General features: G+C 49.5%; 2 protein-coding genes across 8 annotated transcripts in view; both read left to right on the forward strand.

Annotated features, from left to right (window-relative positions):
- The window catches only part of Setd1a (SET domain containing 1A, histone lysine methyltransferase), a 23,918-nt gene extending 10,878 nt beyond the window's left edge, over positions 1 to 13,040 (forward strand). For all 3 annotated transcript variants that reach the window (XM_087560016.1, NM_001427094.1, XM_087560010.1), the window contains exons 9-19: positions 1 to 154; positions 344 to 431; positions 1,077 to 1,234; positions 1,353 to 1,440; positions 4,895 to 5,215; positions 8,591 to 9,652; positions 10,012 to 10,184; positions 10,267 to 10,377; positions 10,543 to 10,662; positions 11,987 to 12,124; positions 12,220 to 13,040. The exon at positions 1 to 154 is cut by the window's left edge and continues 23 nt beyond it. In XM_087560016.1, coding sequence (XP_087416142.1) covers positions 1 to 154; positions 344 to 431; positions 1,077 to 1,234; positions 1,353 to 1,440; positions 4,895 to 5,215; positions 8,591 to 9,652; positions 10,012 to 10,184; positions 10,267 to 10,377; positions 10,543 to 10,662; positions 11,987 to 12,124; positions 12,220 to 12,393 — 2,587 coding nt within the window. In that variant the 3' untranslated portion in view covers positions 12,394 to 13,040. The remainder of the gene's footprint in view (positions 155 to 343; positions 432 to 1,076; positions 1,235 to 1,352; positions 1,441 to 4,894; positions 5,216 to 8,590; positions 9,653 to 10,011; positions 10,185 to 10,266; positions 10,378 to 10,542; positions 10,663 to 11,986; positions 12,125 to 12,219) is intronic.
- Positions 13,041 to 13,513: 473 nt separating this feature from the next.
- Hsd3b7 (hydroxy-delta-5-steroid dehydrogenase, 3 beta- and steroid delta-isomerase 7) lies at positions 13,514 to 16,792 on the forward strand. Of its 5 annotated transcripts, none has more exons than XM_087617533.1 (7): positions 13,514 to 13,617; positions 13,966 to 14,247; positions 14,347 to 14,502; positions 14,717 to 14,825; positions 14,899 to 14,998; positions 15,116 to 15,278; positions 15,701 to 16,792. In XM_087617533.1, exons 2-7 carry the CDS (start codon positions 14,214 to 14,216, stop codon positions 16,114 to 16,116), a joined length of 978 nt encoding a protein of 325 aa, XP_087473659.1. In that variant the 5' UTR covers positions 13,514 to 13,617; positions 13,966 to 14,213; the 3' UTR covers positions 16,117 to 16,792. The 5 variants fall into 5 exon arrangements, with proteins under 5 accessions (XP_087473659.1, XP_087473716.1, XP_087473760.1 ...); XM_087617590.1 differs by having other exon boundaries at positions 15,209 to 15,278; NM_001398675.1 differs by having other exon boundaries at positions 13,561 to 13,617; positions 13,966 to 14,137.
- Positions 16,793 to 16,798: the final 6 nt, after the last annotated feature.

The raw sequence follows: 16,798 nt of genomic DNA on the forward strand, positions 1-16,798 counted from the left end.
GCAAGCCAAGGAAGAGGACAAAGAAAAGATGAAGCTCAAAGAGCCCGGCATGCTGTCCCTCGTAGACTGGGCCAAGAGTGGCGGTATCACAGGCATTGAGGCCTTTGCCTTTGGGTCAGGGCTGCGAGGGGCCCTGCGGTTGCCTTCATTCAAGGTATCCAGGAATTTATTGGTGGGGAAGCTGGTGGGCCTCCCTTCCCAGTGGTGGGAAATGGTGTATGGGAGTGGGGTGAGGCTGTGGATGGTGATGGTTGAGGTGTTTTTTGTTTTTAATTTTTCCTCCCTTTTCCTCATTCTTGTCTCTGTTTGAGCTAAGTAGGCCCTATCTTTCTGCATCTGCCAGGTAAAACGGAAAGAGCCATCAGAAATTTCAGAGGCCAGTGAGGAAAAGAGGCCCAGGCCCTCTACTCCAGCTGAGGAAGATGAAGATGGTAAGTAGGCAGAAGGAAAAGGCTGGTCTCCTTGGTCTAATAGGAAACAAAAGGAGAGGTGAAGAGGTCAGGGTATCTCTGAGGGAAAGGCTCTCTTGATGCAGAGTGAAAGTGAATGGAAGGCATTCCAGAGGCATCAGAGTATCAGTCAGTCTTCTTGCATTTTAGTTATGGTTCTTTTCTCTGCTGTGCTGACATAAGTGTTTTTGTGTCTTGGTGTTTGCAACTACAAAGTAGGAATTTCATTGTCTAGAATCAGAACCTGAAGAATTATCTATCCAGGTTCACTACCCAGTGCTTCTGTTGTGCAGCCTTCCTAGTCTGCTGAAGTCTGGGCTTTTGATTGGTAGCTTATGGTACTCGAGGCTACTTATTGAGTCAGATGTGTCTCCCTGAAGAACTCCCTGCCTTATATTATTTCTTGGTCCAAATAAAACAAGTTGGCGTCCTCTTTCACCCAGCTTAGAAAATGATCAAAGAAAATGTGTGGGGTGTACTTCAAATTGTATAACATGCCAGTGTGTTCCAGTTTCCGGACTGAGTAAGGGGGCCCTGTTAGTACAGTGGGCAATAGTGTTCCTTGCCTCCAGGATGGCAGAGCAGTAACTACTGATAGATTGCAACTGCTCTGACTTCCTCTTGCAGATCCTGAGCGAGAGAAGGAAGCTGGAGAACCAGGACGTCCAGGGACCAAGCCTCCGAAGCGAGATGAAGAACGAGGCAAGACCCAAGGCAAACACCGGAAATCCTTTGCTCTGGACAGTGAAGGGGAGGAGGCATCCCAGGAGTCTTCCTCAGAGAAGGTAAGATGCTAGCTAGGCACCTGGTGTTGCCTTTCCTGAAGCTGGCACAGCCAGCTTCTCCCTGAGGTGGAACCCAGTGTCGTTATCCTGTTAGTGTCAGTTTGTCTTGTTTCTTAAGGATGAGGATGATGATGAGGAAGATGAGGAAGATGAAGAGCGGGAAGAAGCTGTGGATGCCACCAAGAAGGAAGCAGAGGCATCAGATGGTGAGTACAGGCCATTGAGTAGAGTTCAGGTTTGGGGATGAAGGGATTATCCTCTCTGGTTTGTCTTTTTCTAAATGTTTGTGACTTTCCTGCTGGACTTCTGGCCATTCTTGCCCTTTGCAATGACAGTTGTTTCTGCAATGTCCATTGAAATCCTGGGACTCTTTAGAACGTGAACCCCTTTAATTCAGAATATTCCCTTTTCTGAAACCAGTCTCTCTGTGGATAGCTCTGCACAGTCTGTTTCTTTCCCCAGGTCCTCGAGGTGAAGGGTATGCTTTCTCCTCTTGCCCTTTGATACTACCAATCTGGATGATCTCATCTTAGAGCTGCTTTTCCTGTAAGGCCGAGCCACCAGTCTGTTCCTTTCTTTTCCCTTCATCTCTTCTGCCATCAACAGACACTCTTCCGCCTAATTGTGTGTCTGTTGGCTTCTACAGATTGTACATGGTTTAGTGATCTGCATTCCTTCAGAAGTATGTATTGAGGGACTGGAAAGAGATAGCACAGTGTTTAATAGAACTAACTGCTTTTTACAGAGGACCCACGTTTGGTTTCCAGAACCTACATGGTAGCTCACAACTGCCCTTAACTTCATTTCCAGGAGATCCAACACATTCTTTTCAATTCCACAGACATACGGCACACATACATACACTCAAGCATACACATAAACTAAATAATTTTTTTTTCTTTTTTTTTGGAGCTGGGGACTGAACCCAGGGCCTTGAGCTTGCTAGGCAAGCGCTCTTCCACTGAGCTAAATCCCCAACCCCTAAATAATTTTTTTTAGAAGAAATGTACATTAAAACCTTTCTCTCTCTCTCTCTCTCTCTCTCTCTCTCTGTCTGTGTGTGTGTGTGTGTGTGTGTGTGTGTGTGTGTGTGTGTGTGTGTGTTTTAAAGATTTATTTACTATATATGAGTACACTGTAGCTGTCTTGAGACACGCCAGAAGAGGGCATCAGATCACATTACAGATGGTTGTGAGCCACCATGTGGTTGCTGGGATTTGAACTCAGGACCTCTGGAAGAGCAGTCAATACTCTGAACCTCTGAGCCATCTCTCCAGCCCATGTGTGTGTGTTTTAAGAACTTCAGACAAAGTCTTGATGCAGACAAGATGTGGTTCTGCTTTTAAGAACTTGTTGGGGGTTGGGGATTTAGCTCAGTGGTAGAGTGCTTGCCTAGCAAGCGCAAGGTCCTGGGTTCGGTCCCCAGCTCCGAAAAAACGAAAAGAAAAAAAAAAAAAGAACTTGTTGGAGGAGACTAGAAAAAGGGCAAGAGACAGGTTACACAAGTCCCTGTGTCATTACACAGATTACATTTTAAGGACACTGAAATAGGGCAGTAACTTCTAATAGTTAGACCCGAGGAAAGAGCCACTGTTGTCTGCATGGCAGTCAGGGAATTCCTCGGAAACACTGTTTTCAGAGTGACTGGGGATGATAGCAGTGATGATCTTGAGGTCTCACTGAAGAAGCACAGGATCAGGTTACCTGCTAAGAATGAAGACAGCTCCCTCCTCTTGGTCCTTTGGCTCCTCTCTCTTCAGGTCCTACATGCATTTTGAATTTGTCACCTTTGCTCTTCTGTTCTGCTTTTCTCGTTTAGGTTCTTAGGCACAGGGTCTTTAGCCCAGGAGGGTCTTACTTTTGTATCCTTTTCTAGTTGTTCTACCTAAACAGTGCTAAGATTACAAATAGGTCATCGTGCCAAACATGCAAACATGCAGGCAGTGCTGGGGATCGAACCTTTGGCTTCATGCTAGACTAACATCCTACCACTGACCTGTAGCCCCCAGCTTCTCTGCTGCAGTCTTGACTGATTTCTACCTCTATTTCCTTCCTTCTGTTCTAATTTTTCGAAACTGCTAATAAAATTGTCTTTTCTAAAATGTACTCTCCTCTCTACATAGTCTTTGCTTGACTCCCTGTTTTCTGCTAAAGTGACCTACAGGCCATTTGTATAGTCAGAAGTCTAGACCCTGCACATACGTTCTTTTCAGTTAGTCTCACCTTGTTCTAGTTTCTCCCCCCACTACCACCTTCTGTTTATTCCATTATGAATTCATCAGTACATCTGTTTTTTCTCTCCCCCCTTTCTCTCTCCCTGGCCTCATTGACTTAGCCTTTCAGGTGCTAGAATTACAGCCCTTTCCCATTATGCTTCTTTGGGGTTTCTTACTGCTCTCTCACCCAATACCAATCTTCAGTAAGTGTGGTGTATATAATGTTGTAAGGCTATGCCATGGTATGTGTGTGTGTTGTTCCACCATGCGAGTTTTAATGATCAAACTCAGGTCAACAGTTTGACAACAGGGGCCTACTAAGCTATCTTGCTGACATCTTGGGGTTTTTTTTGTTTGTTTGTTTGTTTTTTGTCTGTTTGTTTGTTTGTTTTGTTTTGTTTTTGAGGAAAAGTCTCAGGTAGCCCATCTCGACCCCTAATTTGGTATATAGATGACCATGACCTTCAACCAATTCATCTTTTTTTTTAAGATTTTATTTATATGAATATATATATGCATATATATTATATTATATATTATATTTATATATATATATATATTATATATATTATATATTATATATATATACACATACATACATATACACACACACACACACACACACACACACACACACACACATACACTGTCTGTGTCTTCAGACACACCAGAAGAGGGCATCAGATCTCATTACAGATGGTTATGAGCCACCATGTGGTTGCTGGGATTTGAACTCAGGACCTCTGGAAGAGCAGACAGTGGTATTAACCACTGAGCCATCTCTCCAGTCCCCCAACCAGTCTTCTGCCTCCACCTCCAGATTTCTGGTATTCCATGTACCACTACCGCTTACTTTTTTCTTTTAATTATTTTTGGTCTTTCAAGACAGGGTTTCTCTTTGTAGCCTTGGATATCCTGGAACTCACTCTGTAGACCAGGATGACCTCAAATCACAGAGATCCACTTGCCTCTGCCTCCTGAGTGCTAAGATTAAACACCTACTTTCAAGGCATGTACTGTTTATTCCAGAATTCTTTCTGAGTCTATTTTCTACAGACACACTGGTGGTCTAGGCCAACTGCTTGCCAGTCTCCAGGTTCGTCAGCCGGTTGGTCAGTTGGTCTGTTTCTCTGTTCGTCCATCCATCTGTCCTGGAACTCTCTCTCTGTAGACCGGGTCTTCATCTCCATTTCTTTGTGATAGACTATCACCTTGGTTTTAGCATTTCCTTAGGCGGGGACCTTCCCAGACTTGTTTCTTCAAGCAGAATCCAGGCCTTTCTTTCCTTCATTCTCTAGTTCCTTATACTGATGTTTGTCACTGTGAACACATACTTGCTTATTTAACTTCTTGGGCTTCCAGCACCTGGCCTAGAGCCTCACATCCAGAGTACTTAGTGAATGATCCCCCTCTTGACCACTGATTACCCCTTGTGGATTTCCAGGTGAGGATGAGGACGGCGACTCGTCCTCCCAGTGCTCTCTGTATGCTGATTCAGACGGTGAAGATGGTAGCACGTCGGACTCCGAGAGCGGTAGCTCCTCTTCCTCTCCATCATCGTCATCCTCATCTTCCTCATCTTCCTCATCAGAGTCCTCCTCTGAAGAAGAAGAACAGTCAGCAGTCATTCCCTCAGCTTCACCACCTCCCAGAGAAGTTCCAGAGCCCCTTCCAGCTCCTGATGAAAAGCCTGAGACAGACAGGGTTGTAGACTCCCCTGTCATGCCTCTCCCTGAAAAGGAAACAACATCCACACAGCCTGCAGGTAGGTGGCATGGGACAGATGCTATGACTAAGATATATGTTCATCGGTGTCTTAGAGAATGGTCTCCACCTACAGTCTATCCCTGGGGTGCTTTGTCTGTGTGGAGCAGTTAAATGGGCACATAGTAACACTAGTTCGTAGCTGAGCTCCGGTAGCCTTGTGTAGTCCTTGTTACTCTATAGCACATGCATATGATGGTCCTACTGCAGGGACCATTTATTCATACAGTAGAGTAGAGTTTATTGAGCACTACTACTCCTACTACCAGGAGCAGTACAAGATGTGATGTGTCTGATGGGCACTGTTCTCATCCTCATAAAGCTTTCAGTCTACAGGGAAATAAGGCCAGTTAAGCAATAAATGCATAGAAATAACTATAATTTCAACCCAATAAGTTCTATGAAGAAAGAGTACAAGGAACTCAGATTCCTGAGGGCATCTGTGGGCCTGGGAACATCCTCCTGCTGAAGCACAGTTGAGCTAGAGTCTGGATAGAACAATGAGGAGGGAGGAACGGGCAGATAGACATGCTCTACATAAGGTCCAGAACAGCAAGTTAGAAGGCTTGGAAGAAAGCTCACCCTTGGGTAGGTTGGAAATTTAGGGCGCAAGGTGGCCAGAACTGTAGAAGTCGGTGATGACCAGCCCTGCAAAATGCAGAACCCATGTAAGGAATTTTGTCTCTGCTTTGAGGGCCATTGGAAGCTATGACTAGATAATGGTGATTTGAAAGATGCTTTACAAAGAAGAGTGAGAGAGGAGCCTCTGGAGAGGCCAGAAAGATGAAGGATGGGAAGCTGGGACTTATTCATCCCTCGTAATTAACATTCCCGGCATCTACGGCAACTCATACTACTCCCAAATCTCTGGGCAGCTGAAGGCCACTTAGAAAGCATTGTTCTTCTTCCATTTTGGGGGCCACATTTATGTTTCAAGAAGACCATTGTGGCAGGAAAAGAGGAAGGAAGATAAGAGTAGCATTAGAGAGGATACAGATAAAATAAAGTCTGGGATAGGGATACAGCCCAGTAGGTAAAATGCTTGTCACACAAGCCCAAGAACCTTTGAGTTTCATTTGTAACACCTACCTGAAAGTGTGGTGGCTTGCATTTGTAACCCTAGGTTTAGAAAAGTAGAAACATCCCTGGGGCTGAACTCCTTGTCCCAGTGAAAGACCCTATCTCAAAACCCCAAAATGGACAGTTGAGAACCTACACTTGGGTTCAGAGACAGAAAATTAGTAGAAATGGAGGAAGACAGAGATAGATAACTTATAATACTATATGCCAGGAAAGGATGGACTTTTAGTAAAGTGACCTAGGATTACAGGCACTGATGACCTGGAGTTGAGTGGAGATCTCTGCCCCTCCAGTTAGAAACATTAGCAATTGGGAAGAACAGGCTGCCCAAGAGCAGTGAGAGCATTGGTGTGAACTCAGCTGTTCACTCACTCTGGAGAACACAGGATGAGAGAGGGTAGGCAGGGGTGAGGTAAGGGACAGGTATGCTTTGTATGTCAAGCTAAGCACCACTTTAAAAGGATGGTAATAAAAACCTGGTGTTGTGGTTGTGTACTTCTATAATCCCAGTACTGGGGAAGTGAAGGCAGGAAGGTCAAAAGCTCAGGGTCATCCCTAGCTACACAGTGAGTTAGAAGGCAGCCTAGAGAGACACATATGAGGCATTCTTTTTCTTTTCCTTTTTAAAATGTGTTTGTGTGAGTGTTTATATATACGTCTATTTACCACATGCATACAGTACCCATGGAGACCAGATGAGGGTGTCAGAATTATATGTAGTTGGGTGCTGGGAATTTGACCTGGGTCCTGTGTAAAAACAAGAGAACATTCTTAACCACAGAGCCATTTCTCCAACTTCTCTATCTTTCAAAAAGGAGTGGGATGCTAGAAAGATGGTTCAGTGGTTGTAATCATCAGTGGCTCTTGCAGAGGAATCAAGTTTCATTCCCAGGGCTCCTAGCACCCATATGGGACCTAACAACCGTCTGTGATTCTCATTTTAGGGGAGTCACAGGCAGGGAAAGCAACCATGTATAGAAAAGTTTTTTGTTTTGTTTTCTAAAGGAAGGAGTAGTCAGGTATGGTGTCACAGGGGTATAGTCCCAGCTGCTTGAAAATCGGGCAGGAGGATATCAAGTTTGAGGCTACTCAGGGCTAATCTAAGCATTTTAGCAAGACCCTGTATCTAAATAAAATTTTACAAAGGGCTAGCAATCTAGCTCAGTGTGGCATGCATGAGGTTCAGTGTCCAGTACTAACTGGATGGGTGGTGGGTGGATGGATAGATACAGGAAGGAAAGAAAGAGAGAGAAAGAAAGAATGAATTAGAAAAGGCAGAATTAGACCATGTTATGGGGCCACAGGAGAAGTTACAATAAGATAGAAGTGTCTTGGACCTGATAGGTCATTAGAATTACAAGTTTCAGGTGAATGGTTTAGATGGAAGGCAAGCGTTAAGGGATGGAGCTGGCTTGGACTAAGCAGCAGTTTTGGTGGTGTCAGTCAGTGACAGCCATGAGGGAGAAAACTGGGAGGACTGACTTAACTGTGAGGACTGACTTCTAGGGCCTTGTTTCTAAAAATCTTGGAATATAGGAGAGCAATTCCCAGGAAAAAAGTAGCTGTAGTGCCTGCGGGCTGTATCACAATTGTAGCATAAGTTGAAGGCCTGAGGCAGGGAGGGAGCTCAGAGAGATCTGTGAAGAAGCAGAGTTGGATGCTAAGTTGTGTAGTTTGCCAAGACCCACATGACATCCAGAGCCGAGGTGCAACAACTGAAGGACCTTTCAGTGCTCCCAGGTAAGGAGCCCTCAGCTTGAGGCAGAGTGCACAGCTGATCCCTGCCTGCCCAGTCAGACATGGTACTGACTGCCATTTAGTTCCAAAAATGTTAGAACCAATTGCTAAAGTTCTTATAAAAACAGGCTAAAATTCCAGTGTTTTATGGGATTCCTTCCCTCCCTCCTTTTCCAAGTTTAACTCTACTAGATTGATTTGATTGGTTATCCTGTTTGAACAACAGCTTCCTGGGCTTATCTGTCTGCTCTGAGTTTTCCCCATACCTGACCTGGACATATTCCTTTGTCAGCTGGAATAATGAACAGGTACAGAGCCCCATTCTGTTCAGGGAGCTCACAGAACTGAGAATGGTGTGAGCAGGAGAGAGGCAAGCAGCATCCCCTGTGTAACAAAAGGTTTGTACAGATATAAGCACGAGTGCACTAGATGGAAGCTGAGGCAGAACAGGATAGAACTTGATGAAATGAGGCTCCTTGCTCTAGGATAGTTGAGCCCATGTCTCCTACCCTGCCAGTTTTGTCTGATGGGGTCTTTGCCCATGTGTTTCCATCCTTAGGTCCTGCTGAAGAACCACCTCCTAACATACCACAGCCTCCCCCGGAGCCACCAGCTGGACCTCCAGACCCTCCCCCACGCCTGGATGAGCGCCCCTCTTCTCCTATTCCTCTCCTACCCCCACCCAAGAAACGCCGGAAAACTGTTTCCTTCTCTGCTACAGAGGAGGCACCAGTCCCAGAACCTTCCACAGCCTCTCCACTGCAGGCCAAGTCTCCTGGTCCAGTCTCTCGAAAAGTTCCCCGGGTTGTAGAGCGGACCATTCGTAACCTACCCCTGGACCATGCATCTCTGGTCAAGAGTTGGCCTGAGGAGGTGGCCCGAGGGGGTAGGAATCGAGCTGGAGGTCGTGTCCGCTCTACTGAGGAAGAAGAGGCCACTGAGTCAGGGACAGAAGTAGACTTGGCAGTACTGGCTGACCTAGCCCTGACCCCAGCTCGTCGTGGGTTGGCTGCCATACCCACTGGTGACGACTCAGAGGCCACAGAGACCTCAGATGAGGCTGAGCGCCCAAGCCCTCTACTCAGCCACATTCTCTTAGAACACAACTATGCCCTAGCCATCAAGCCCCCGCCTACCACACCAGCACCTCGGCCCCTGGAGCCAGCTCCTGCCCTTGCTGCACTCTTCAGTTCTCCAGCTGATGAGGTCTTGGAGGCCCCTGAGGTGGTGGTGGCTGAGGCAGAAGAGCCAAAGCAACCTCTGCAGCAGCAGCAGCATCCAGAGCAGGAAGGAGAGGATGAGGAAGAAGATGAAGAAGAGGAGTCCGAGTCTTCAGAGAGCAGCAGCAGCAGCAGTAGCAGTGATGAGGAAGGGGCAATCAGGAGGCGCAGCCTCCGCTCCCACACTCGAAGAAGGCGGCCACCACTCCCACCCCCACCCCCACCGCCTCCTTCCTTTGAGCCAAGGAGTGAATTTGAGCAAATGACCATCTTATATGATATTTGGAACTCAGGCCTGGACTTAGAAGACATGAGCTATTTGCGACTCACATATGAGCGGCTGCTGCAGCAAACCAGTGGCGCTGACTGGCTTAATGACACCCACTGGGTCCATCACACAAATATCCTGAGCCACAGAGCCCATTTTATTTGAACCCTTGAGTAAGACACGGGGCTGAGGCTTTCCTTGGGGTCATGTGGCTAGAAATGTTATCCTCAGGTCATTCCTAGGGCTGCACTGGCCTCCTGTCTATATTACTTACTGTGTCTTGCTTAGCCTTGGGGTTCTCCAGCTGCCAGCTGTCTTTCCCCTCTGCCTTGTGTCTCTTCTGATAGAAAGGTAAGGTCTAGACTTGCCTTCTCCAGTCTCCCATTGCCATCAGACAAGCAACCCTGTGGATAGGGCCTGGGTTGGACAGGAGGTGTGGGCCCCGAGAGACTGGCCAGTGAGGAACCTGTTCTTTTCCTTAACACCCTGCACTCACCAACCTAAGCACTCCAAAGCGCAAACGTCGGCCCCAAGATGGGCCCCGGGAGCATCAGACAGGCTCTGCACGCAGTGAAGGTTACTACCCCATCAGCAAGAAGGAGAAAGACAAATACTTGGATGTGTGCCCTGTCTCAGCCCGGCAGCCGGAAGGTGTAGACACTCAGGTAGCCCTACTATGAGTCCTCCCTAGTTTACTACCTCCTTTCTGTCCTTCAAACTATCACCACCTCCTTGTCTTGCTCACAGGGGACTAATCGGGTACTTTCTGAGCGGCGGTCAGAGCAGCGGCGGTTACTAAGCGCTATTGGCACTTCAGCCATCATGGATAGTGATCTGCTAAAGCTAAATCAGCTCAAGGTCAGGAGGGGAAACTGGAAGAGGGAGGAGACCCAGTGAAAAAAACTACAGCAAGGAGAGTTGTCCCTGTGGGATTCTTTGAAACAAGGAGGGCTGAAGGGAAGGGACGGGAAGGTGCAAATTTGCAGGAGCATCCAGCAGTTAAAGCTACCTTCTGTCCCCTAGTTCCGGAAGAAGAAACTCCGATTTGGCCGGAGCCGTATCCATGAGTGGGGTCTGTTTGCCATGGAACCCATTGCAGCTGACGAGATGGTGATAGAATATGTTGGCCAGAACATCCGCCAGGTGAGGTTCCACTCCCAGCACCAGGCCAGTTGCTGACTGGACAATAGCACGGCATTTCACCCTACCTCATCTGTTCCTGCCAGACCCTGTGGGTCACCCTCCCACCCTGGTGTCTCCAGCTCAGTGGCCTTTCTAGTTGGACTGGATTATTAATAGTGAAACCCAATGCCACATTTTTTTTTATTAATCATTCCATTCATTTACATCTCAAACGATATCCCACTTCCCGGTTACCCCCTCTACCACACACCTCTCCCCCAAATGCCACAATTTTATAATGGTGATATTTTGTATAGAGCCTCCCTCGTTGCTACCACTGCCACTCCCCCAGGGAACACTGAACAGCAATGATATTAAAAGATGGTGTTTGATACTAGAGGGTGATAGGTATTGTGGGGACCTGGAACCTCCCAGAGAGCTAAAGGGTAATGAATTCCCAGGGCAGTTGGATGTGTGTGTTCTTGTTCCTGGGATACTATGTCCAAAGGCTCAGAAGCTACAGTCCCTTAGGATAAGGCCAAAACATCTGTTCAGGCAACCTAGTCAGGGCCAGTGACGGGTATGAGCCTGGAAAAGTGGCCTTGTGGATGGAGAATGGCTCGGAAGCTCTGCAAGCAAGGAGCTGGCCTGTGAGGAAAGGAGTTCATGTGGGCTGGCCTCAGTGGGACATAATGGCAAATCAGAGCCAAGGTATGGATGAGATAGTGGCAGCAGAGGTGACAGGGATCTAGCCTGTGGGTTCAAAGTAGTTGTCAGCCAGGTAGTTGGCTGTGAGGGGTAAAAATAAGGTGGTGAGGCCTTCTCTGGCCATCCCCATTAACCTCTAAGAATGTGGTTGAGCAGAAGGAACAGAAGTGTGATCAAGATTTGTTCCTGCGCATACGTGAGGCTCAGGGCTCTGCAAAGCGGTGAGGTCACCTAGTGAGAGTGTGGCAATTGCATTAACCGATTTCCTAGGAGTAGCAGCCCCTTACAGAACAAGGCCTTTGTCCTGGCACAGACCATCTGCCATCTGCTCTCACCAGCTGCCCAGTAGGTGCCTATATAGGAAGGCTAGTCCTAGGAAAGATTCAATTCAAGGCATGGTCACTGCCGTTTCAGAAGCTGCCCCGGGCCCACAGCATGCTAGGGGCTCTACTATGGCCACACGGTTCTCAGAAGAGCCAGTGCTGGTTTCCCCAGAGTCCCTAGATTGGGTGGAAGCAGGTAGACCTGGATGCAGGCCCAATCAGCATGACCCCAAGGGCTTGTGGCTTGGCCAGAGGGGAGCAGGTCTAGCCCGTGCAGTGGCTGGAGTCTCAGTGATGTGTGTCTATCCCCTCAGATGGTAGCAGACATGCGGGAGAAGCGCTATGTTCAGGAGGGCATTGGCAGCAGCTACCTTTTCCGGGTGGATCACGACACCATCATTGATGCCACCAAGTGTGGCAATCTTGCCAGGTTCATCAACCACTGCTGCACGGTGCGCTCAGGGCTGGGCCGGCCAGGGCTGGGCAGGGCTGGGCAGGGCTGGGCAGGGGGGAGGTGGGGTTGTGGCTCACACTGTCCCTCCTGCAGCCCAACTGCTATGCTAAGGTGATCACCATTGAGTCTCAGAAGAAGATCGTGATCTACTCAAAGCAGCCCATTGGCGTGGATGAGGAGATCACCTATGACTACAAGTTCCCACTAGAAGACAACAAGATTCCATGTCTGTGTGGCACTGAAAGCTGCCGTGGCTCCCTCAACTGAGGTGGGGCAGGACCGGTGCCCTCACCCCTATTTATTCCCCCTTGGTGCCCTAAGCTCCCAGCACCCCCAGCCTTATTGGGCTCAGCAGGGCCCACTGCCCCCACCTCCACATGTGGGATAGGGAGCCCTGAGTCCAGCAAGGGAGCCTCAGTCCTTTGAGGTTAACTTCTGCCTTCCCTATACCCCATGCCCAACCGCCCTCTTAATTTTTTTTTCTTTGCGAAGAAGAAGCTGTAAATGTTTTGTAGCTGCCAGCAGCTGTTTCCTGTGGAAACCTGGGGTACCAGCCTGTATAGATGCTATTCTTGGGGGCTGCATAGCCCTTTGCTTCATGTTAATGGGGACTTCCCCTTCTGCCCTATGTGCACCCCTCCCCAGTTTAGGGGTCTCTGGGGCAGTGGCCATGTTCTCCCCCTGGGGGGGCCTTTGGCCCCTAGTCCTGGGAACTCTGTGCCTGGAACCCTGCCTCATCTGTTCCTGCCAGACCCTGTGGGTCACCCTCCCACCCTGGTGTCTCAGGGCTCTGGCTCAGTAGGCCAGGATGGTGGGGGGCAGGCCCTTCTTGTTGGGCTGGACTGTACATAGTGTTAATAGTGAAACCCAACACCACATTTTTATAATTGTGATTAAACTTTATTGTACAAAAATGCCTGGTCAGTATCTTTGGGAAGAGCAGATTGGGGGATGCAAGTTGACACTGGGTGAAGCAAAGAGAGGAAAAATGATGGCCTGGAGTTTGGGTGAATCAACCTGCAGACACAGTGCTGCTCTGGACCAACCACCTAATAGGCTGCAACAACCATGCCACTATCACCATGGACGCCAGCCAGAGTTATATAAGATCAGGTTTACCTCACTCTTCCTCCCCAGAACCACAGCGGGTGGTTCTATTGGGAAACCCACAGGAGGGAAGGACCAAGGTTACATAGCAGTGATGAGGTACCCTGTCTGCTCTACCCCACTATCCCTAAATACTTCACATTACCAAGTGGGCAGGTGCCCCTGGAGGGTGGACTGGCCACCAGGGGGCACTCTGGCAAGAGAATTCCCTCCAAACTGCCTTGCCCGCCCCTAGGGGTGGAGGCTGGCTGGTCTCCTTCCTGGAATGAGCCAGGAGGGAGGAGCGAGCGGAAGGAAGGAAGCCTGTGTGCATCTAGCTGGTCCACCAGTCCAGGACACAACATCTCCCAGTGGCCAGTTTGGGCGCCCTGGGACTTCCTACAGGTAGGCAGAGGTGGTACTGAGGCCCGGCTGGCTCTTCTCTTACTTGTTCTGAACCCTTCCAACCTCCCTGTCCAACTCCTTGCTTTCTCTGCCTATCCTTGCTATCTTTGCCTATCTAGTCATTTTTTCCATCTGTCTCAGTCCCTAATCCCTTTCTGTGTCCAATTCTAGTGACTCAGCAGTTAGGGTCAGAGGGCAGGGAGCCTTAGTGCTACAAGCACAGGAAACGAACCCACAGCTACTGCTCAGCCTCTCCACCCACCCACTGCTCCCACCTAATAGCTCTCTTCTAGGAACAGTGGAGCAGCTGGGCAGGCAATTCTAGTGAGCTAAATTCTCTTCCCACAGCTGGCCATGGCAGACTCTGCACAGGTGCCAGCACTGGTATACCTGGTCACAGGTGGCTGTGGCTTCCTGGGGGAGCATATTGTTCGAATGCTGCTGGAGTGGGAGCCCAGGCTCCGGGAGCTGCGTGTCTTTGACCTGCACCTGAGTTCTTGGCTGGAGGAGCTGAAAACAGGTGACTGGAGTGAGGCAGTGAGGAGGAGGGAGGTCCCATCCCTTCCCAAACTGGGATACCTCAGCTTGTGGAAAAGATGATTTCTGTGTTTGTTCTCCACCCCACACAGGGTGAGTCATTGGTTCACGTGGCTCCCAGGGTATATGCAGGCCAAACTCAGCAGCTGGCTAAGACTCCAGCCCTGACACTGCCTCGCATCTCTCCACCAGGGCCTGTGCAGGTGACTGCCATCCAGGGGGATGTGACTCAGGCCCACGAGGTGGCAGCAGCCATGGCTGGATCTCATGTGGTCATCCATACAGCTGGGCTGGTAGATGTGTTTGGGAAGGCCAGTCCAGAGACCATCCACAAAGTCAATGTGCAGGGTGAGGTGCTACCTACCTGTTAATCCCCAGTGTGTGGCCTGACTCTGGCCAGTGATTTTTATGCAAGGACCTGCCTGTCCTTTTGATAACCTTGTCCATTCATTGCTGTCCCACCCTGTCCTGACCTGAGGTGGTTCCCCTTGGACACTGGGTGGGGTGGAAGGAAATCAAGAGGCAGGAAGACACAGCTTGCATCTGACCCTTCCCTTCACAGGCACACAGAATGTGATTGACGCTTGTGTGCAGACCGGGACTCGGCTCCTGGTCTACACGAGTAGCATGGAAGTGGTAGGGCCTAATGTCAAGGGCCACCCCTTCTACAGGTGAGCTTAGCCCCACGTAATCTCAGAGCCCCCTTTTCCCTCCAGCACTGATCTTTTCTCTCCCCCACTCTAGGGGCAATGAAGACACCCCATATGAGGCCATCCACAGGCATCCCTACCCATGTAGCAAGGCCCTCGCTGAGCAGTTGGTCCTCGAGGCCAATGGAAGGAAGGTACACAGCAAAGACTGGGGTGCAGAGGCAGAGCCCGACTCCCAGGCTGCTTTGCACCCATCTCCAGCCATAGTGGGGAGGGTGGGCACATCTTCCAACATCTCCCTCTGCCACCAGGTCAATGGAGGGCTACCCCTGGTGACATGTGCCCTTCGACCCACGGGCATTTATGGTGAAGGTCATCAGGTCATGAGAGACTTCTATCACCAGGGACTGCGCTTTGGAGGTCGGCTGTTTCGGGCCATCCCAGCTTCCGTGGAGCATGGTCGGGTCTACGTTGGTAAGGACAGGGAAAGGCAAGGGGAAGGCAGGGCGAGAGGACTGGCTCTGAAGGCGGCAGAGGCACGAGTGTATGCCTGGCCCCACGAGGGCAGGCAGACAGTGACTCAGGCAGACGGTGGGCATGTGGGCATTTTCTGCATGAGTTGTAAAGGAAAAAGTATCCACAGCAGTCGGGAGGGCCGACATAAAAACATGTCCTAGGTTCTGCCAAACACTGAAGCAATGGGAGCAACAGCTCCGCTGGGAAAGGGGTAGCATCTACATGGGAACCAAGTAGCTTCAGGACACCCAGGAGGGCTATGGCTACAGGGCCTTGGAAAGAGGCAACCTTGACTCTAGAGAGGTGTGGGCAAAATCTACATGGGGCAGACTAGAGGACTGGACCAAGGCCAGCTTCTCTCCCTCCTTCCCTACTGGTAGGCAATGTGGCTTGGATGCATATACTGGTGGCCCGAGAGCTGGAGCAGCGGGCAGCACTCATGGGTGGCCAGGTGTATTTCTGCTATGATAAGTCACCTTATAAAAGCTACGAGGACTTCAACATGGAGTTTCTGAGTCCCTGTGGACTTCGGCTGATAGGCACCCACCCACTGCTGCCCTACTGGCTACTGGTGCTGCTGGCTGCCCTCAACGCTCTGCTGCAGTGGCTGCTTCGGCCGCTGGTGCTGTACACACCCCTGCTGAATCCCTACACTCTGGCTGTGGCCAACACCACCTTTACTGTCAGCACCAACAAGGCACAGCGCCATTTCGGCTACAAGCCCCTCTTCTCATGGGAAGAGAGCAGGGCCCGCACCATTCACTGGGTGCAGGCCATGGAGGGTTCCGCCTGGTGATGGCAGGGCCAGGAACTGGAGACCACTGTGGCACACTCCAGGTCCTGAGCCCCCAAAAGCCTGGACGGAGAGAAATGGCTACCTTTTGAAGCTGCTGACTCTGCTAGACACATCAGGACTGTGCTATGGACCCTGCCACGTCTGTGCCTGGTTCATATCCCAGTCTCCAAGTTCTAGGACAGAGTCTGGGTGCAGGCCTATCTTTGGTGCCAACTCGGGCCTGCCAGCTAGTTGGCAAAAACTGATTCCTGAATGGTCTCACTACCCCTTCCTGTTTCTAGTTTCTCAAGCAGGGAGGGACAGAGACTCCAGAGGTCTCTTGCTGGCCTGCTTACTCCAGGTACCATTTTCAGACCTGGCTCCTGCCACATCTGGTTCTCCATTTTCTTTTCTTTTTTTTTTTCTTTTTCTTTTTTTTTTATTTTTTTCGGAGCTGGGGACCGAACCCAGGGCCTTGCGCTTGCTAGGCAAGCGCTCTACCACTGAGCTAAATCGTTTTCTTAAGTGTATCTCTTTTAGACATTTTTCTTTTAATTTGCTTTAAAGAAAACTGAAGGAATGAATGGTTTTCCATGTCTTGCCTTCTTAACAAATTCAGCTATGATATTGTTAGCTTCCTCCCTGAGGATGCCAACCTGTATCTGGCCACACCTGGATTAAAATCCTTTGCCAAGTCTGTGTC

This window comes from Rattus norvegicus, chromosome 1, assembly GCF_021556685.1.
Source record: "Rattus norvegicus strain SHRSP/BbbUtx chromosome 1, alternate assembly SHRSP_T2T, whole genome shotgun sequence".
Classification (NCBI taxonomy): domain Eukaryota; kingdom Metazoa; phylum Chordata; class Mammalia; order Rodentia; family Muridae; genus Rattus; species Rattus norvegicus.